At 43.2% G+C, this 22,756-nt stretch overlaps 1 protein-coding gene across 2 annotated transcripts in view; it reads right to left on the bottom strand.

The window, feature by feature from the left end:
• The window catches only part of SYCP2 (synaptonemal complex protein 2), a 137,174-nt gene that overhangs the window by 75,140 nt on the left and 39,278 nt on the right, over positions 1 to 22,756 (bottom strand). For both annotated transcript variants that reach the window (XM_075901108.2, XM_075901109.2), the window contains exons 12-19: positions 18,408 to 18,453; positions 18,065 to 18,160; positions 15,093 to 15,153; positions 13,898 to 14,046; positions 11,563 to 11,637; positions 8,969 to 9,124; positions 6,875 to 6,974; positions 3,869 to 4,044 (exon numbers count right to left, since the gene is read on the bottom strand). In XM_075901108.2, coding sequence (XP_075757223.2) covers positions 3,869 to 4,044; positions 6,875 to 6,974; positions 8,969 to 9,124; positions 11,563 to 11,637; positions 13,898 to 14,046; positions 15,093 to 15,153; positions 18,065 to 18,160; positions 18,408 to 18,453 — 859 coding nt within the window. The remainder of the gene's footprint in view (positions 1 to 3,868; positions 4,045 to 6,874; positions 6,975 to 8,968; positions 9,125 to 11,562; positions 11,638 to 13,897; positions 14,047 to 15,092; positions 15,154 to 18,064; positions 18,161 to 18,407; positions 18,454 to 22,756) is intronic.

The raw sequence follows: 22,756 nt of genomic DNA, 5'->3' as shown, positions 1-22,756 counted from the left end.
CATGGTGATGCCAAGAGGAGTCCTTTTTCAGTGCTGAGGTAGACAGTGCTGGGGCACTCCATGCCAAAGAAAGAACGGTTACTTACCTCGTAACTGTTCTATGAGATGTGTTGCTCATTTCCATTTCATGTAGGTGTGCGCACACAGCGTGCACGCATTGTCAATTTTCCCCTCAGCAGTACCTGTTGGCCCAACAGGGAGCCCCCTGGAGTGGTGTTGATATATCGGCTGATATATACCCCTGCTGGCCCCCTGCCCTCTCAATTCCTTCTTACAGGAATACTCTGAAGAAAGGGAGGCAGGTGGGATTTGGAATGGACATGAACAACACATCTGGAAGAACAGCAGTTACAAGATAAGTAACCATTCTTTCTTTTTAGAGTGATTGCTCATGTCCATTCCATGTAAGTGACTCCAAAGTGGAACCTGAGGAGATGGGGTCGGAGTTTTAACCTTCCACGGAATGGAGGACTGCCCTGCCCAGGGTGGCGTCCTCTCAGGCCTGATGTGATAGTGCATAGTGGTTGGTGAAGGTAGTGCATAGTAGTTGGTGAAGGTGTGGACAGAGGACCAAGTGGCAGCCCTGCAGATGTCCAGGATCGGGACCTGTGCTGCGAAGGAAGCCATTGCCCTCACAGAGTGCACTCTGGGAGGGGGTGGGGGGGAAGGTTGGGACCCCGATAGAGCATAGCACTCTGATGCATGCAGTCATCCATGAGGATATCCTTTGTGTGGAGACCGGCTGTCCTCTTGAGCATTCTGCAACGGTCACGAAAAGTTGTGATGATTTGTGGAAGGGCTTTGTCCTGTCTAAATAAAATGCTACGGCCTGAAGTCTAGGGTGTGCAGTGCCTGCTCTTTCCCTGATGCATGAGGTTTGGGGTAAAACACTGATAGGAATATATCCTGAGACACATGAAAGGACACCACCACCGTGGGCAAGAACGAAGGGTGGGGTCATAGCCTCACTTTATCCTTAAAGAAAACCGTATAGGGGGGATCCGAAATGAGCGTTCTCAGTTTGGACACCCACCTAGCCGGTGTGATTGCTTGTAGGACAGGTGTATTAGTGAACATGTTGGCAGGGACTCAAACGGGGGCCCCATGAGTTTGGAAAGGACCAGACTGAGGTCCTACTGAGGGACAGGCTATCGTACATGTGGGTAAAGTCTATCTAATCCCTTCAGAAACCTGTTTACCATTGGATCAGCAAACAGAGTCTTTCCCCTGTCTCCCGGGTGGAAGGCAGAGCTGGACCCTAAGTGGACCTTAATCGAGGAAGAGGAGAGTCCCTGAAGCCTGAGATCTAAGAGGTAGTCCAAGATGAGGCGAATCGGGGCCTCCCTCAGGGAAACCCTTTTGTAGGAAGCCCAGATGTAGAACCGCTTCCACTTAGCCAGGTATGTAGCCCTAATGGAAGGTTTCCTACTCCCTAAGGGTGTGTCTACACTAGCCACCCTAGTTCGAACTAGGGCGGCTAATGTAGTCATTCGAACTTGCAAATGAAGCCCAGGATTAAAATATCCCGGGCTTGATTTGCATGTTCCCGGGTGCTTACCCTGCCTTCGAAGGATCTGCACCCTGGCTCTGGTGGAAGGCCCACAAGGTCCAGAATGGCCACTGACTCAAAAGTTGCAGGGGCCAGGTTTGTTGCATCATCGGCACCAGAACTGACTGTGCCCAATGCTGCTGATGGTGAGCAGAGGAGCTGCGGTGCCGCGATCAGCATTGCGAGTGGGACCGGTGCAGAGAGTGGGATCTGGAGCCTCTTGATGACCAAGTTGACTCTGCCTCAGAATCGGTTGAGTACTCTGAAGCAGACCAGGGTGGGGCCATTGGGGGTTCTGCCAAGGTTGCCGATGCCAGAGCGTGTCTGGCCATCGACTCAGGTTTGCTGCGGTGCCGGGGAGGTAGGGGTAGCATAGCCGGGCCCGGGGCTGGTAAGCTCTGGGCGGAGATAAGAGCCATGGAGCTGGGTGCCATGGACAATACCGCACAGTGGTATTGTGTTGGTGACAGGCCCGGTGCCATGTCCCGTTCCGCAGCCAGTACCGGGGTCAAGTCAGTTGTTGATGCCGCAGTCAGTGTCGGAGTTGTGGGCTGCACCGAGTGGTGTTTTCTGGCGTCCTTGACTACATCGTCAGACCCCCTCGAAGTTGGTCGGTGCCGGCTGCTCCCATGACCTCTGGTGGGGGTCGATGTCAGGGGAGGTGAGGACGACGACTCAATCAAGTCCCTGGCCGCTTCAAAGGCCTCTGGAATGTAGGGTTCTGGGAAGTCCCCCAGTGGGCTGGGCTCTCAGTGTGGAGATAAACATCCACCTGAATGAGATGGTCCAGGTTCGGCGCTTCATGGTGCCATGTGCCCTTCTGAAGGGCACATGAAGGGTACGCGCCTTGGAGGTGATCTATCTCTGTTAGGCCTCTTCTGCGGCACCAGGGACTGTGACCAATGCCGAGGCTGTTCAGTGCCAGGGAGGTGCGAGAGTGCGCCGAAGCTGCTATGGGAAAAATATTCCAACCACTGTGTTTACAAACCTGATTGGAATACACATGAACAAGCACTCAAAGAAGAACTTCAACTTTTGTAGATCACTGTTGAGGTTGTATAGGTCCATGATGATTGTACTATGCCTTTGGGATAAGGAAGCAGTGGGACTAGAAACCCTGGTTCTGAAAATTTGGCAGGACCTTTTCCACTGGATGGAGCCCTCTCTGCTGTCACAGGCCTGGATGACCACTCAATATGAGTCACTGCCCAGGATACTGACAAGGGTCAAGCTGTCCAACAAGAGTCGTGACTTTCCTCTGGCCTCTCTCAGTTTTTCCTAGCTTTCTTGGATTCGGCTGGTAAGGGAAACTAGAGCTGGTGTGCGCCAAAGCCACAGTGCTTGCTACCGAATTGGAACGATGCTCCAATGGCAAGGCCAACACTGATTCCATCAAGATAATGTGAAAATATGTGTCACTGTCCCATTTAGTCCTGGACTTGAATTATTTACAAATGTGACAGCTATTGCTAATGTGTCCTTCACCCAGACGCTGCAAGCAGCTGCTCTGTGGGTTGCTAATGGGCATAGAACACTTGTAGCGGTCACAAAACTCAAACCCAGGAGACTGAGGTATGCCCCATTTCAGGGTAAATAGTTCCCTCCAGGACTAACAACTAATGGTTACTACTAAGGGATCTGACTACTAGAACTATTGTCTATAGTGGAATAAAGAAGAAGAACACAAACCAGCTTGCACGTGACAACAGAAAGTTCCAGCAACATCACTTGCAGCAAGAAGGAGCTTAAGATGGGAGGAGCATGCAATGCCCCTTACACCGTGCCACAGAGGCTCCCCTCCAAGGGGCTCTAGGAGTGCTCCCCTATGGATACTATTAATGGCAAAACTTCCAGCACTGGTACATGTGGTGAGCATGCATATTCGGAATGGACTATATGTGGAACAGACATGAGCAAGCACTCGAGAACCAAATTTGCCAGAAGGTAAGAGAAGGTATAAAATAATTTTACAGAATGCAAGATGGGTGAGGTATTACCTCACACCCCTTTTCTCTAATATTTTGAGACCAACACAGATACAACTGCAAACATAATTTATAGGTATCCTTGTTTGTCAGTAGGAGTGCTACTTGGTTTAAGCCAGCTGAAAGTTTCAATCTGAAAAAAGGCAGGGAAGGGAATTAGAGAGAGAAAAAAACCCAAGGGGGATCTGCAAAACCACTTTTGTAGTGGCACAAAACCTAATGAGACCAATACATGTTATGAAGATGAATTACTCTTTTCTAAAATGCAAAGTATTAATTACAAACAAAAAGTACTAATTAGGAAGATTACATTGTATAAATAAAAATTAGTTACTTTTTCTGCTGGAACATTATGCCTTTTAATAAAGTCATCTATAGAAGATGTATATGATCCAGTCTGCTCTAGATCTAAATTCTTTGTTCCAATCTCAGGTGTTCTGGTAATTTTATTTTTTTCGGAAGAGCTCATCATTTGCAAAGGAAGTTTAAAACGGGTTTTTCGTGGAGTTGCTGAAAACAAACCGGAAACTTGTTACATCTTACTTTTTCCCATTAAAATTATTGTGAACCCAGTGGCATCACAACATTTAAAAGCTATTTCTCACCACTACCTTCATTCGATAAAGTTTAAAACAATTTAACCTAATTCTGATATCACATAAGTGCAAATAAAAATAATGCCAGTGAAATTAATGAAGCTCCATTATTGGGCTATATAAGAAGATGGAGAGGCTGTCTATGAACAAGGCATGAATCCTGTGACACAGCATGTGATCATGTAATTAAAGTCTGTATCATAATGCATATGAATAGATGAGTCAACTAAAGGTAGCACAGAGGCAACCGTCATTCTGGAATTTCCTAACTTGTGAATGCTTGACTTATTCTTTTGACTTAGCCTTGTATCTACTATATATTTGAGAGAGTTTGTCTGTCTATGCATCTGTCTGTTCAGGACCTCCTCCTAAATTATAAGAGCTAGGACCACCAAACTCAATATACAACTTCCTCCTACAATAATTTAAATCGAGGAAAGCATTTGGTTGTGCCAGGAAAAAAAGAGCTGTTCCTGGAATGGGATTGCTTCTCTTAAAATCATAGAGAAAAAAGACAGAATCACCAAGCAGGTGAAAGTGGCTGGCTGGGGGTGTGCACACCCCACCCCCAGTCCAGGACTTCCCAGCTCCAAACCTCCCACCACCCAGGTGCCCATTAGAAAGTGTAGGGAGGCTGAAGCTCCCCACCCCATCCGCAAATCATATGTGAACCTTGCTGGCTGTTCCCCTTCATCAGGTAGTGACAGGAAAGTGCAGTTTCATGCATTCTTCACTCTGGCTGGGGAGCAGGGCCATCCTGAAGTGAGCACAGGGTCTGGGGCAAATCCACCCATTCCCCAAGTCCTGCCCACCCCTGCTCCCTCCCCCAAGCAATGCAGCCCAAATGATTATGGGGGCCTGGCACGGCAGTAGCAGGAGCTCATTCTCCCCATTCACCACATGGGCACCTCTTGTCTGTAGGATTGTTGGGGTGGCCATTGTGAGGTCCCCAAAGCTTGGGGCCTGGACATCCACCACAATTCATCCTATGGATGAGATGGACCTGCTGGGGAGTGCAGGAGGCAGACGAACCTGGACCTGCCTGCCCCAGCCAGGGGACATACATCCCTCCCACAGCTGTGCCTGCTGCAACTGCAGCAAACAAACAAGCACTTCTCACCTGACCCCAAATGGCTGCGGTAAGAGAGGGATAGGAGTAGTCCTCTCTCCCCAGAGCAGCCTGCATACTGAAACTGCATACTTCTCCCCCACCCCTACCCTAGAGCAATGTTTCAAATGAAGCATGTACATTTTCATTTTATTTTCCAAGAAACAAAAATTGAGTTAAGGACTCAAGCAATGGCAGGTAAATCTTCTAGTGCTATATAAGGTGTGAGGATACTGTGCATTTGTGGGGATTCTGTGAGAAAGCTAAATCAATAAATGATTCTCTCCAGTTCCTTTCCTACCCCATTTGAGCTCTTACTGGCCTTTCTCCTACACAGTGTCTGTGTAATGGAAAAGAAGCAAGTGATGGAAGTCTGATAAATGGCTTTGCCAGTGGGAAGATGGTAGACCATTGTGGTGGGATACCGGGGAAAAGTTCTTTCCCACTTCCTTCTCTATCAGTGATTCTCTTCTGAAGAGAATATAAGCAACACTATACTTGCTTTCCTCTGCCCAGACCTGCAGTGCTCCTGCACCTCATCAGCCAGGAAAACAGATTGTTCTTGAAGAGACACACAAAAAGTGAAGCGATGCATTCCTTGTGTACTCAGAGAGAGAAGTGCTGCAGAATGACTAACAAAATGGATGATGCATCTTGTCATGACCACAAGCGTGAAATTTGATTGATGATAAGGATGTTAAAATGCGGAAAATCAGCTAATCGAGTAGTTGATGAAATTTCTATTGACTACTTGATTAAACAATAAGGAGGGGGCACTCGCTACCCCAGCTGTGGCTCTGCATTTTAAATGTAGTAGGAGCCAGGCTCCTATTACATTTAAATTGCAGAGCCGCAGTGGTGTTAGCTTCCTGGGGCGGCATGAGCTGGTACTAAGCAGTCTCCACACATGCCACCCCAGGAGCTAACCACTCTGAGGCTCTGCCTTTTAAATGTAGTAAAATTCACTTGGCTCTTACTACATTTAAAAGGCAAAGGTGCAGTGGGAAACCAGTCACGAGCCAAGAATCAGCTGATTCCCCTCTCGTACCTGGTCCCCCTCTGTGCCTCTGTTTCCCTTGCCCGCCACAGAGACTGTGCTAAGGAGAACCAACTTTTAAGCCAGCTGCCGCTGCACTGGCATCTGCTCCCCCCCCCCCTGCCTCTGACAAGCCTAGGCTTATCGGGTAGTCAACTATTCGACTAATCGCTTACATCCCTAATTGATGGATATACAAATGGAGAAGAACAGAAGCTTTACTGTGATTACTGTAGATATTGTAAACATCGTGATTCCTGAGAATGCTGCCCAATACTTTTTATGAGATGCCACTTTTTTATTTAAGCTTCCTGAAAATGATACTTGATATCATAATGAAGATGGAAGAGTTTTACAATTTTCACTTCGGAATCTCTTCAGGTCTTTAAGTAATATCCCACGAATAACATTTTAGACTAGTTTCAGCTCGACAAACATAATAGTTCATCCCTGATTTTGGTAACATAATGTGAGTTTTTCTCTAGGAAGTGCTAAATATAAGAACATTGTGCCTCAGCTAAAGAAATCAATTTAAATTACAAGTAAAGTATAAAAATTAATTTAAACATGTTTTTACTGTAAAAATAAATACCAGCTTACATGTATTGACAAATACCAATGGGCTCCTCAGAGGCAGCCTACCAGAACCTGGGACAATCAATGATGCTTCAGATACTTTCCTTTTAATAGGCGTAGTAATCTTGAAATACATAAAGTAAACAAATCATTTTAATACCAAACCTTAGGAAACCATTCTTTTAACATTTCTTAAAGTTAGTCAATATTTTAACCATTAGCACCTCAATTTTTTTCATCCCGCATGGATGGCAATGTTTAAAGTTTTACTTCAATACTAAGCAAATAATGTACATAAAATGATGAGTTTTAATTAGCGTGTAATTTGTAACTGAGATTGGGAGTTGGGATTTTCTGAAGTAATTCGGCAAGTGCCAAATCTTCTTAATGCATAGCACAAGAAACTGGATGACTAGAAGGAGTTCCACTGGTGTTAGAATCCATCAAGTAGGCCATGATGCAGCGATAGAGCAACTCAATTGCTAGAGTTGTAACTTTAAGGTGCAGAACTATTGTATGGCATGATGACTAGTGAACCCAAGTAGTCAAAGATTCACAAATTCTGTTTCTGCCATGGCCTAGCTTAAAGTATCCCCTATGCACAGGAAGATCAGCATCGAGCTGTGTTTTGAGTACACAAGGAATGCAGATTCTCTTTACAGCTTTCTCACATTCTCAGAGGTGCACTCTGTGCATGGGTGTTTGTGTGCACAAGTATATGCGTGTGTGTGAAAAATCTGTCTCTAATGAAAAATGTTAATACTGACGGTTAACAGCAGGCAAACAAGGGATTAAAATATACTACGATCATCTACCACAAGGTACACAAATATATAAAAAATAAGAGAACATTTTAAAGATACTTCTCAGAGTTGCAAGGGGCCTATTTAAAAATAACATTTTAATTTTATTTAATTTTTAAACCAACAAGCTAAAAATTCAGAAATAGTTAACTTTCAATTATATAACTTAGTGATAATTAGTATTAAACATCAATGTTGGCATGAGAACAAATAGATATAAACTGACACCAGCAAATATAGGCTTGAAATTAGATGACCGTTTCTAACCATTAAGGAATGAAGTTAGCAATGGGGGACAAAAAAAAAAAAAAAAAAAAAAAAAAAAAAAAAAACACTACACACTTAACTGATTTCAAGACTTAGCTTGATAAATTTATGAAGGTGCTGGTGTGATGAAGTTGCCTACAATGGTAATTCTGCAACTGCTAGTAGCAAATACTCTCAACAGCTGGAGATTGGACACTAGATGGGAAAGGCTCCAGAGCTGAAAATGGGCAAGTGCAGTGCACTTGCAAGAAATGGCTGCTAAGCCAGCCGCGCACAGCAGACTTTGGGCTCCCCTCCCCCATCAACCGCCCCCTTACAGCAGTGCTGCCGCAGCAGTGCTTCACTGCCCCCTTTGCCCAATGTTAAAGTGCCAGACTCTAACAGCAGGGCCACAAACGGGAGAGGTTTAAAGTAGAGTAAATTGAGGTGGATTCCCTTTAACTAAAATCCTTTAAATCATGATTTGAGGCTTTGTATAACAAAGCCAGAAGTTATGGGTCTATTATCTGAGTAGGTGGGTGACGTTCTCTGACAACTATGGGCAACCTAGGCTACCAAGTGGGCTGTATTAGTGACCTTCCTTTATGTCAGTGGACCACAAGATTGTCGTAACCAAGACTGTCTCCCAGGATGGGGTAGTTTTGCTAACTGTGCTTGCTTACCCAGAATTTGTGGGATGCAGAGTGAGCACACAGCTCTCACAGTCAATGTGTACAATCAGCACACACCTCACTTCAAATGCCCTTGCTCTATGTGTGTATCATTTAATAATACTGGTGGGAAAAAAATCTATGTGGACAAAAACTAGCAGAATCTGGCAATCCTGTGCATGGGCAACAGTTAAAAAAAAAAAAAAAAAAAAAGCCACACGTAGAACCCTAATGAACCGCATGCAGCCCCTGTGCTGGAGGTTGCCCACCACTGTTCTGACCTTAAAGTTTATGAACTGCAATGTAACTACAATATATTAGTCATTGCATTATAACCAATAATTTAATTTTTATTCAACTGTTTCTTTAACTATTTCTGTTTTGATAAACATACTTACCTTGGATTGGATATTTTTGCAGTTCTCTTCATTAGTTTTTTTATTCTGATTACTTTGTTGAACAGGAAGTTGTTCTTTTATAGACTTACTGGCTTTCCCTTCGATTCCTGATTTTTCTTTCAAGTAAGGTGACAATTGACTTTCTGGTACAAGAACCTACTCAGTATTTTGGGAAAAATGACATCCTATGTCATGTTTAATATACTATTTTAAAATAAATAATACACAATTCCACAAAATCTTAGATGAATTGTAGCTCTATTGACCTTAGACAGACTTTTCACATGCAGTATGATTAGACATTTGCAGGAGTTTGCAAGAACAAGCCCTAATACTGCTGGGTTCATCACAGCTTACAATCTTTTATGTAGGTCTCTGGTCCACCACTGCCACTTACCTCTCAGGACACATCTACACATCAGGGCTAAAGCTGAAACAAGCTACGCAACTTAAGTTACGCAATTGATTTAGCTCAAGTCAAAACAGCTTAATTTCGGCTTTTGGCGCTGTCTACACAGCAGGAAGTCTGAGAAAGAGCACTCTTCGTCCAACTTCCCTTATTCCTCATAAAATGAGGGTTACAGACTTCGGAGTAAGAAGTCCTCCAGATCAACATTATTTTGTCATTATGTCGAAATAACTGCTTGTAGTGTAGACGTGGACTATGTTATTTCAGAATAAGGTCAGTTATTCTGAAACAACAATGCTGTGTAGACGTACCCTGAGTGACTATCTTCCTACTTGGAAGGTGAGTATGGGATTTATATGAAATCTGGCAAAAAAAAATAGGTGAATGGAAAAATTCAGAATTATAGGAAGAAAATAGCCCTGTTGCAATGCAACCCGACCCAACTCCTGGTGGGCGCGGAGAGATAGCTGAGCCTGCCACAGCAAGGCCTCATCCCAGTCCAACCCCCTGGAGGCCCAGGGGACAGAGCCAGGCCAGCCTTGCCTTGCCTTGGCTTGGCCCAACCCCCTGGTGGCCGGGGCGAGAGAGCCAGGCCTGCCAATCCCCAGTGGCTGAGAAGGAGAGAGCCAGGCCTTCCACAGCCAGGCCTCAGTCTGGCCTAACCTCCTGATGTCTGGGGGGAGAGAGAGCAAGAAAGAGAGAGCGCAAGCCAGACCTGCCGGGGCCAGGCCTCGGCCTGTTCCAACCCCCCCGGTGGCTGAAGGGAGAGAGCTGGGCCTGCCACAGCCAAGTCTCAGCCTGGCCCAACTCCCTGGTAGTCAGGGGTGAGAACTGGGACTGGTGAAGTCTGGGTAACGGGAAGAAAGACAGAGCTGATGCAGCCTCGGTCCTGCCCAGCGGCCAGAGAGCAGAGCCAGGGATGGCCCAGCACAACAGCTAGGGGGAGAGCCGGGGCTGGCCAGGGCTGCCATCCCTCAGCTTGGCCCTCCCCGGTGGATGGTGGGAGAGACAGGACTGCCTACCCTAACGAGAGGGAGGTTGGCGAGTGTAACGAGCAGGGTGTGCAGTCCCCTAGAGATACTATATATATTTTTGTTACTCTCAAAGGGTATGTCTACACTACCCCGCTAGTTCAAATTAGCGGGGTAATGTAGGCATACCGCACTTGCAAATGAAGCCCGGGATTTGAATTTCCCGGGCTTCATTTGCATAAGTGGGGAGCCGCCATTTTTAAAACCCCGCTGATTCGAACCCCGTGCAGCGCGGCTACACGGGGCTCGAACTAGGTAGTTCGGACTAGGCTTCCTACGAGGTGTACCGGTAGTTCGGAATAGGAAGCCTAGTCCGAACTACCTAGTTCGAGCCCCGTGTAGCCGCGCTGTACGGGGTTCGAACCAGCGGGGTTTTAAAAATGGCAGCTCCCCGCTTATGCAAATGAAGCCCGGGAAATTCAAATCCCGGGCTTCATTTGCAAGTGCGGTATGCCTACATTACCCTCCTACTTCGAACTAGGAGGGTAGTGTAGACATACCCTATGGTGCTACAGACTACTTGTTTTATTCAGATTGGTTTGCTTTCAGAGTTTCTGACTCAAAGTTTTAATGCTTTCCTCATCCCACTTACTACTACTGTATATTTTGACCTTGTCTGTAGTACATTTTCCTCCTAAATTTTTCCAATGTTGCTTATAGTGGTAGAAGTCAACTTGTAATATCAACAACTAGAATGCTACTGCAAACAGTGCGCTGGTGTCTGCCAGAGTTACTCATTTGCCTACCCCTGCTATACAAGTATTAAACAACTTAGATGTTAAAATGCCAGCAGCTTCTTGGAGCCCCATTTATATCATAAGTCCCACAATTGCTGCCACTGGTGAGAAATTTAATGAATGTGGAAAAACTAGTGGCTCCAATTCTAACACTTAAATGTGTTCTTATGGTGATTTTATAACAACCAGATTGCTGGCTATTGGAGAATATCAACATATAAGAGAAATACCATGTTTTAAGTCTTTTGGTGGGATCCTGATGACTTCAACCAATAGAGAAATTCATCTAACACAATGAGCCCTTTATGACAGCCTCATTCCCCCCTCAATTGTTTAAATCCCCTGAAAACATACATGATTTGGGGCTGAAAATCCCCATGATTAAAATAATTTTCCAGTCAGAACTGTATAATGTACCTGTGATCCACTTTCATCAAAAATTATATGAACTGATGTTTTGGCAACTGATATAGCTTGCTTCTTGGTAAATCCCTAAAAAACAAGTACTTAATATACAACATACACTTACTCAACCTCCTAATTTTTTTCAATATGAATCACATATAAAACATTACGGTCATACAGTTATATAGTCCCCAACTCGATTACTCTCATTTAGGGAGAAAAAAAATCAACTTTGCACTAAATGAAGTTCTTATGAATTCTTCCATCAGATGGAACTTCGAGAACAGCAGTTTGCTAACCCACACAAGTAACAGGGAGTTACAGTCTTCAAACCAGAAAATCTTAGGCTCTCCAGAGGCACATGGCCATCAATGTGGAGTTCCACAATAGTTTTTGGTTAAAGAAACTTCTTGCTTCTTGGTAGCAAATGCTCTACTGTAGCTGTTGTCAGTGATTCCTCTGGAAGCCACTGGTACTATAATTCCCCTCACAGAATGTTCTGCATCATGTAGACAATGAGGTTAATTAATTTCTTCCTAAAGAATGCACTATTTTATTCACAGAAAGTCCACTACTTTATGGGAGAGGTAATGTAGATAACATCTGTTGTACTATTCTTTCCCTTCCCTAACTCATCCTATAGAGTAACTTTTTAAACGTTAAATAGTAATAGAGATGTAGCTGTGTTAGTCTGGTCTTGCTGAAACGAAAGACATGACTATGCAGCACTTTAAAGATTAACAAGATGGTCTGGCCCACGAAAGCTCATCACCTAATAAACCACCAAACTTTTCTTTTTGAAATGTTGAAAGTAAGCCACCAAAACAGCACTGTATCCTACTCAGACTGACTGATCCAGCCAGGATTTGATAACTTTCATTCCCTCCATATGCAGAGAAGGACAATTTATATGATTTGTATAGTAAGGTGGTCTACATTCATATGTACACTGAAATACATGACAATGAAAAGAAAAAGAATGAAATTCAGAAAGCATCTCTGGAATGTTCAGAAAGGCCTTTTCTTATCTAAGAAAGAATCAAAGAAAAATGGACTTTTTTTCCACCACAAGCACTCCAAACTGTTGTTTGTATTTAAAATAATCTGCATAGACTATGAACCCAACTGGACAATGTTAACATGTAACTGGGATGCTGTAAATACTTACAACTTTGCTACTGTATCATAAATCAGATATTTCTGGAAATATACTCTTCCATGCTGTCCTATGCACTTGAATTGAAAAATCAGCACAGAAAAATAAAGTTCCAGCTCTGAGTGGCAAAAAGGGATTAGTTATGTTTTTTTAATTCTGATCAGTGAAAAAAAATGAGGAATTTATGTTTATTAATAAGAAGCTCACTTCCTCATTAGTCCTTTTAGCCTGAAGTTCTAGAAGTGGAGGAAAACTTTTAGAAGACTTTCTTTAGAAATCTGCTTCCAGGTAGAGAGCTTGTGTATTCAATTTTAGTCTACAGTAAATTTTTATGGCAAGGCTGTAAACGCATGCGAGTAGGAAAAAGACCGGATGTGTGAGACACAGTTATCATAACATAAGATATCAGATGTAGGGCAGTCGTTGACTAAAAGTAGCTAGTATCTCTTTGTTCGTTTATAGCCTACATAAAATAAATTGAAGATCATAGGGTAATTCCTAGTAGATAGGCATCCACATAATAAAAAGAAAAGCATCATGATTAAGATAATTAATACTGGTCTTAGTAAACAGGCCAGAGACTGAAAGGTATGCAGAAGGAGCTAGACTTACACTTCCAGATCACACTGAGGCATATTAGCTGGACTGAATACAGTGGTTTATATTGTTTCGGATTTAAACTAATTCTTTGGTTTAACATTAATTCAGACTCAGATTAATAGAATGGAATAAGGTCCCTGTTCCAATACGCAGGCATTTGTGTATCTAATTGTTAGTTTCCATGCACAGTTACCAGGGTTGTGTTTGTTATAATGATAAATGCATGGCAAATACAGTTAATTATCTGTATGCATACATTTGCTGCTTTTGCATGCATCCTATAATCTCACATACTTTTTTCAGAAATGCAATACTATAAATCTTGGCCTCAATGTCTAGCATCTCCAATTAAACACCAATGATAGCTCACAAAATTCAGTTGTAGTATATTTTAAAAGTTATTAATCCCCAACAGAAAACAACTTACAATGGAAATGCTGGAGCATCCACTGTGAAAACATTAGTGAGCATCTTTATACATAAGTATCAGGAAAGAAGCCATCTTAAAATTACAGCTCCAGAGGAATGGGTTTTTTTGTTTGTTTCAATAGGACAGAAAATGCTGAAAAAGGAAGAGAATTTAAGTCTTACCTTAAATTTATTTGCACCATAAACCTTTCTGGCCACTTCCATGATTTCCAAGACAGGATCAAAATATAGGAAAAGCTGCTCGCCTTCTTGATTACCCATAGTTATTGGATTTTTTAGAATTATTGTTAGTAACTTCTTTGACTCCTTTTCTGCATAGAGATGAAGCATTCATTAGACTTCAAAACACTTCTTGTTTAGTATGTTAAAGAACATAAAACTCAGTTGAACCACAGAGTTCTCAATTTGCCCATCTGTTGCTCCCTAATCAAAGCTAAACTGCATTTATTTAAACTGAATGTTCATCTGTATAAATAGTTATTTTTCTAACACATAAAATACTTTATCATTCAAAAATTATTTGAAAAAATATGCTTTTTAGGCTAATTAGTAAGTACTGTAGAAAGTATGCTTTAATTCTTTACATTTTTTATAATTTTCTAGAAAAAGAGCAAGATTCTTTATTGCCTTGCACCTCATGTAGTTGCGCACAGCTGGGTGAAATGATACATGTGTATAAAATGCTGACAGTGTTATCCATGGTACAAAATTTCAATCTGATAACATTATGCACCTATTTTGTAAAAGTTTAAGTGATTACAAGGCATTGAATACATCAAGCCAAATTAATATTTATATTTCTTGTCACAATAATTATAATAGCAGAACAAGTTAATTGGATAACTTATTCTCCCAACTCTCCTTGCAATACCATTACATTTTCCAAAATTTTGCAATAATTTAATAAAACAGAATTCAAACAGCTTTATTATTTATAAGGCATCGCTCTTCCATGCCGTGGGCTTTTCCTAATACATATTTACAAATACTATTATAACATTTTGAAAAAAGTCAAAATTAGATATTTAATGTGCATGTCCAAATGTAATAATTATGCAAATCAGGTGATTTCAAAGAAATCACAATTAGCCACTTCTGGACATTCACCCAAAATATGTACGCAGCTGTAGTAAGTGCACAAGCAAATTAAGCTTGTATTTGACAGAACAATTGCACAACTAAAAGCAAATCAGATGGCATGCATTTGAAGTTGTTTAAAGCAATGGAAATTTTACTCATTTAAGAACTAAATAAGGACTTCAGGATTTCATCCAGAGTAATTCAGAATACCAAATTAATATATAGTTAGATAAACAGAATAATTGAAGAATAAAATTACATTAATAAATTTCAGTACCTTCAAGACTGTACATTTTTACCTCTTCTTCAGATATGCTAACTGTTTCCCATTGATGATCCTCAAACAAAAACAAGATATTTTGAAAATAAAAATGTGTATTAAATGTAACAATGCACATTTACATTGATTTATCAATTATTCTTTATCTATAATATCCTGGAACATCAAGACGCTTGTGACCAGCAGTGAAAATAACTAAACATTTCTTACAGGTACTGTCCTATCGCCAGCTTTTTAAATAGTTCCTTGCTGGCTTTTGCCACAGCTCAGCCAGAGCTTGTCAGAGGTGCGCACCAGGATGCACCCTTTTAGGGTACGTCTACACTGCATCCCTAGTTCAGACTAGGGATGCAAATGGAGACGACTGAAGTAGTTAATGAAGCGGGGATTTAAATATCCCATGCTTCATTAACATGATCTCGCCAGCGTGCTAGTTCAAATCACAGCTGATTCGAACCAGGAAGTGCGCGCTGGGACGTGTTAGTTCAGACTAAAGCCCTTAGTCCGAACTAACGTTACTCCTCAGCGTAACTACGCTTCATTAACTACTTCGGTCGTCTCCATTTGCATCTCTAGTCTGAACTAGGGATGCAGTGTAGACGTACCCTTACTTTCACCTCAGCTTGTGACATAATAGTTTTTCATCAATATTTCAAATCCACCAATTCAGAACAAAGTAGAATGGATAGAAAGAATGACTTCTGAACACAGGAGATGAAATGCAGAAACTAATTTTATCCAAGGAAAGATATTTCTCACATCTGTACTCTTAAGACTCACCAGTACAAGGACTGATGAAATCTGGCAACAGTGCGAGATAATATGGGGAAAAGGAAGATAAAAGAATAAATTCAGAAGAGTTCAAGTTCTAACAGTATCACATCCAGTGGCTGCCGAAAGAGAATAGCTAACCTCTAATAGGAAATAAATGAACAGATATCTAAAAAAGTACTGAGGATGACCTCTCCCTTTTCTGTCCATGAAGCTATCACATCCATACCTGTTGGGGGAAACCCTCTGCTTTGTAAGACTATCTCTTCATCCTCTGAAATGCTCACTCAGGCTACGTCTAGACTATGGGGTTTTTGCGGGATACCAGAAGTATCCCACAAAAACCCTGCCGTGTCCAAGGAACATGTTTGCTTTCCTGCTTTTTTGTGTGGAAGAGCAAATGTACTCTTTCGGGGAGCCCTGTATACCTCATTTCATAAGGCATAAAGGCTCTGCCAAAAGAGGAGGATGTTCTGCCATTTGGCCCTGTTGAGACGGAGCCAAATGGCAGAAAAGCCTCTTCTGAAAAAAAGTGGGAAAAGCTATGCAAAATGCAGAGCGCATTTTGTATAGCTTTTTCTGCAAAAATTTTGCAGTCTAGACCTAGCCCCAGTCTTCCTAGTGATGAAGTATTCCCACATTTTTCAAAAATTTTAATATAAATATATGTGACCTGCCAACAGTTACAAACCATTACAATAAAATGGAAACATCTAATATGAAAAGAATGTCATACATATAGGAAACACTCTCCTTCATCTGTGCATCATACAGTACAAGTATGCTAAGGGAATCAAAATGCATGCAGTCTTCCCTGAAGATCATTCATCTCTCAGTATTACTCTCAGCCTATGCCTTGTCGATAAAGCCAAAATGCCTATCCCCACAGTCCTTCCTGGAATAATGCAAGTGTGCAAAAGTAGCAATACAAAATTTAGGAAGCTCACAGAAAGAGGAGGTTACTCACCTGTGCATAACCGACATTTTTCGAGAAGAGTGTCGCTGTGGGTGCTCCACATCAGGTTGGCACTCCGCCACTGAGAATCAGAGTCTTCAGAGCAGTGTCCCTGGGGCACGCATGCAAGCATCTGTAGCTGCACACTCCTACTGTGCAGACACCACGCATGCGTGAGCCTCCCCTCCCCCCCGTGCCTCAGTTCCTTCTCTACCTTGGAAAGAGACCCCTTGAAGAGGCCAGAACTATGAAGTAAAGGGGAGGGAGGGTGGGTAGTGGATCACTCATGGGGACACTCATCCTGAGTTACTTACTGCACAGGTGAGTAACCTCCTCTTTGAGACAGATACTCCAAATCAGGTGACAACAAAACTGTATGATTCTAAGGAGGCAGGGACCTCAGATCTGGCATGAAGGTGATAGAACAGGGCTACTCAACATGCAGCCTGCGGGCCACTTGTGGCCCGTGGCCCATTTGTTTGCGGCCCGCGGTGTACGCAGTTTGGGTTTACACTGGGCTCAACACATGGCCCATGGGTGTGATCCTTTGAACATGGCCTCCACTGGGAGCCTGCTCCTCAATGGCGAGATGTCTCCCAGACAGGGGGAGCATTTAAAGATGCAAGCGGACGGGCTGGCTGGAACAGACGGGTGTCAGCGTTTCTAGCCCCCAGGGAGGGGGTGCAAGGAGCACAACACTGGGAAGTGCTGGCTGCTTAGCCTTGTGGGCAGAACCTGAAAGGTGCTGATGGGCTTACACTGGCCACGTTTGGGCCCAGCGCCGCAGTTTAAGGCTTAATCTTTGTTTTCATGCCCGTCAGTGTGAAAGAAGCTGCTTGCCTATATTTGCATGTATATGCAACCACACTTAAGTTGCAGTCCTCAGCATGTGCTGTGAGTATCACTGTGGCCACAAGGGCTTCCAAAGGTGAGTAGCCCTGTAATGTATTATAACTGATTAGTCAGTAATGACACTATCTGAAGGAAGACTCATACATAGGAAACTGTGTGTATAAACATATTATAAAATATGTTTATAATGCCATACATTTTCTCTTGATATTTATGTTTTAAGACAATAAGTGAGATGCCATTTGTGTATTTCCATTTAGCATTTATTTTAAAATAAACTGTACTGGTTTGCAATATACTCTCTAATTTCACTGCAGTGCTCAGAATGTTTCTTTTCTGATTGCTTTGTTTGAAAAAAATATTTTCAACTTGGTCATGAAAGGTCACTTACTTCATCATCTGCTGCAATATAGAAGGATATACTTTGGCTACCAATGTTAAAATCTATCCAAAATTCTTCAAGATTCTCATCCAAAGGTATCTGTAGCTAAAATATATTTAAAAAAATTAACTTAGAAGGAACAGGAGACTCAAAATAATTTTTATAACAATTGAACACAAAAGCAGGTAATTTAAACTATTTTTAAAAACACATACAAGATGCCTATATAGCACTTTAAAATAATCTTTGATTTACTCTATATATTCCCAGTTGTTCTCTACTTATAGACAGAACTATGCATTAGTTGTATTAACGTAAAATCTATATACTTCACAATGAAGTTGTAACTTACCTCATGTTTATCAAGGATTGCTGACAAACAAGGGTATGTAAAAACCCTGTAACAAAAATATGCAATATAGCTTGTTGCAAAATTATTTATATTAATTTATACCTAGCCTGGAACAGCATAAAATAGGTTAATTTCCCTCCCCTCTGAAAAAAAAATCCACTTCAAAGAAAAAGAGTTGAAAGGAATCAACAGGATAGTCAAGAAAAGTTGACTATCCAAAACTTACCCTCTAAAAATTTTAAAAATTACATTTATGCACACCAGAGTCCCCGGGTAGTACGTAGCTGCTGAGACCCTTTCTTTTCCAGTCCCTCAAGTGCATCTCTTAAGTGACAGGCTGGCGCCTCCACTTCTCTTTGGGATGGGTCCTCATGGCCTAGCCATTCTCCAACATGGCCTTTGGGTTAGCCCTTACTCACGGTTGCTAACCATATTACTTGGTTGGCCTAATAGGCTTGGCATCTGGAAAGGTTTTCCACTGGCAGCTTCTGGATAACTAGAACCCTACAAATCCACAGAAATATACTTTATGTCCATATGTGGATGTGGCTATCCAAGATTCATTTTTGCAGATGCAGATTCAAATGTGGATGCCAATTCTGTACCCATGCAGGGCTATATGGATAACGCTATTTAGGGGCACAGAAGGAGCTTCTAGAAAACAAAGTATGATTTATTTTCCCAAAAGATACGTAATGCCTAGAAAAAAGAGGATTAAAATAACAATAAACCCTATACACATATTATTTTATTCATGCTTAGCATTCCTCTTGAGCCCCTAAGTAGACATGACTTAGCATCAGTGTCTCCCATTCTCTTGGGGATCAAATTATGGCCTGTTTTCTATTTAGGAACAAGATGACCTCTTGAGGTCCCTTCCAGTGCTGTAGTTCTAAGAGTTAATTACCATGGCTCTCTGTCTCCACAAGCCTGCTGTACAGTCTGTGTGTGTCAACTTCATGGCACACAGAGCATTCCCCCAACCCTTTTCAAGTTGTCAGGTCTTTTGATCTTTTGAGGTCTTGGCCTTGGCAAACAGCTCAATCACCATGATTGGCTCTGAAAATTCTCTCTTTACAGTTATAAATCTCATACTGCATTTGAGGAGAGAAGGTTACTCACCCTCTGCAGTAACTGAGGTTCTTCAAGATGGGTGTCCCTGTGGGTGCTCCACCTTAGGTGATTACGAAGCAGTGTGTCTGCTGGAGGTAGGAGCTTCAGTCAGTGTAGTGTCCTTATGGACAACCATGAGGATGGAGTGACCAAATAGGGTTCCCCTAGAGGGATATGTGTTAAGGGTGTAATGGGTGGCAAAAGTATGGGCGGACGACCAGGTAGCTGATTTACAGATATCTGACAAGGGAATACCCTGGATATATGCACTTGATGCAGCCATGGCTCTGGCTAAGTGCACACAAAGTTGTGCAGGCGGTTCTTTGCCAAAGGCTGTATATGCTACTCTTATGCACTTCACTATCCATTTGGAGAGTCTTTGAGAGGAAATGGGGAGTACCAGAGATGGTTCAGCAGCTGAAATGAATAAACTGTTGGTTCTGCAGGTATGCGTGGTTCTAGCTATGCAGAACGTGATTGCCCTGCAGGGATCGAGGGTATGGAGCGTCGCTTGCGCCTCGTCTTGAGGTTTAGAAAAAGACAAGTAAGTTGATGGGTTCATTGCAATGGAACGCGGAAGGACCTTTGGCATGAACTTAGGATGAGGCCAAAGTACCACCGTGTCCTTGTGAAAGACGGTAAATGGTAGGTCCATCATGAGGGCCCCAATTTCTCCAAACCTTCTGGCGGATGTTATAGCCACAAGGAAGGCCACCTTCATGGAGAGGTGGAGCAATGAGCAGGTTGCCATTGGCTCAAAGGGCTTTCTCGTTAGGGCCCTCAGAACAAGACTGAAGTCCCAGGTGGGGACTGGTGGTTTGTTGGGCAGGTAGGTGTTTTGCACACCTTTAAGAAACCTTTATTTATCAGGTATATAAACACCAATATATTGGCCATGAGGAAATACCGGGAATAGAAGCCATTGTTACAGTACTGATGGGGAACATCTTCCACTGCTTTGATGGAGAGCAGGTGATCGATTTCTTGGCATAGGATATACTCATGAGCAGGGCTCAACAAATAATACAATCTACTCACCTGTGGCGAGTAAATTGTAACCTGGAAGAGCTGGGTTTGGGCGATCTGCACATGCGCAGAATGATCTGCGCATGCGCAGATCGCTGGACAGCACGGCTGGCGAGCGAGGCTTGCCGCGGTTCGGCGAGCCCTGCTCATGAGATGGGTCATTGAAGAGAGATAGGATGGGTGGTTGGGGTTTTGGGATGGACAGAAAAGGTATGCAGTACCCGTTCTTTATGATGTCCAGCACCCACGCAGCCTCAGCTTCACTACCTGCGGTCCTGCAATACATCGTCGAGCTTAAGAACTCGGGCCTTTCCCTGAACTCCCTTAAAATCCATCTCACTGCAATCACAGCTCTACACCAACCAATAGACAATGAGCGCAATGAATCATGTTGTGGTGCTCCCCCAGGCAGTGGAGATAAATGAACGCTCTTCTGGGCATGGAAGATACAAGAAGCAAATAGACGGCACTTGAACTCAGCCCACTTTGGTATATGAGCCTGATTGGGTGGGGGGGAGGGAAGGTTGTCAGGAGGTTTCTGAGGAAAATTTTCCTCAAAATGGAGTAAATAAAATAAAATGCAGAAGGAATTGAGGGGGAGAGTCCCTGTGGGGCGAGCCCCGCTAGGGGAAAGTGGGAGGTAGGGAGAAGGTTACCTACTTCTACAGTAACTGATGTTCTATAAGATGAGTGTCCCCATGAGTGCTCCACATTAGGTGCACCACTGCCGAGCCCAGTGATGGAGATTTTGACAGCAGTACCCCTGGGCCAGCATGCACCAGCCAAGACCATCACGCGCTCCCTAACTGCCTACACTGAGCATGCATGAACCTCCCTCCCCACCCCATTCCTTCTCTACCCCGGAGTCCACTGCCAGACAAGCATAACCCCAAAGTAGAGGGAAGGAAGGCAGAGTAGTGGAGCACCCACGGAGAAGCTCATATCAAAGAACATCAGCTGCTAGAAGTGGGCCTCACCCTCTCTGACTGAATTAACCTTGTTATCTCTAGCCTTATTCTGGCCTGCATATTTATACCTGCCTCTGGACATTTCTACTACATGCATCTGACGAAGTGGGTCTTTGCCCACAAAAGCTATGCTCCAATACATCTGTTAGTCTATAAGGTGCCAAAGGACTCCTTGTCACTTTTGCAGATCCAGACTAACAGAGCTACCCCTCTGATACTTATATAGGTAGGTAACCTCTTTTTCTTCTTCAAGAAATGTCCTCATGGGTGCTCCACATTAGGTGACTACAAGCCATGTCTCCTCAAGGAGGCAGGGACTATTGGTCAGGAAGGAAGGCAGTGGATAAGACAGATTTTGAGAATCTGAGATTTGATAGGGGGCCCTGTAAGAATGCAAATGTGGCCTGCATATTTATACCTGCCGGTCTGAGGACCATGGAGTGGCTAAGCATATGTCTGCTAGTGGGACCTTCCTGAGGAAAGCAATAAAAGTGGAAACAGCCCAGGTGGAATGAGTTCTTATTCTATCCGGAAGAGCCACTCAGGTTTGCTCATAGCAGAGTTTGATATAGTCTGCAATCCAATGCGAAGGTCTCTGCAAAGATAGTGAGCTGCCCTTATTAGAATTCTCTATGAAGTTAAAGAGTCTAGGAGAGGATTGGAAGGGCTTGGTGTGCTGCAGTAGAAAGAAAGAGCTCTATGGAGATCAAGGGTATGCATCCTGGTTTCAAAGTCATTCGCATGGGGCTTTGGAAAAATGGTAGGTAAGTGAACAGTCTGGCTGAGGTGAAATGAGGAATGTATCTTTGGGAGGAATCTGGGATGGGTGCGTAATGTGACCTTGTCCTTGAAGAAAATGGTATAGGGAGGATAGGCTATGAAAACTGCGATTTCTCCAACTCTTCTAGCTGAGGTAATGGCAATGAGGAATGCTGTCTTCATGGACAAGTGCAGCAAAGAGCACGAAGCCATGTGTTTGAAGGGAGCTGTCGTAAGCGCTTTTAGTACCAGATGGAGGTCCCATGGTTGCATAGGTGGAGCACGAAAGCTCTATGTCCAAGAGCCATCGAGGAGCCAAGCCGTGAGGTGGAGAGAGGCAAGGTTCAGGGGCTTAGTCTGTGATAACGGTGGAAGGAGGAGGTCCCGGAAGAGACGTAAGTGGATGGGTTCATTGAGGGACATCCTGGTCAAGAATGGGAACCACAGTTGTCAAGGCCATGCAGGCGCTATGAGGAGGAAGAG

Source organism: Pelodiscus sinensis, chromosome 17, assembly GCF_052426305.1.
Source record: "Pelodiscus sinensis isolate ZL-2025 chromosome 17, ASM5242630v1, whole genome shotgun sequence".
NCBI lineage: Eukaryota > Metazoa > Chordata > Testudines > Trionychidae > Pelodiscus > Pelodiscus sinensis.
Note: the sequence above shows the minus strand (reverse complement) of the source record. Positions and strands in the feature narration are given on the sequence as shown.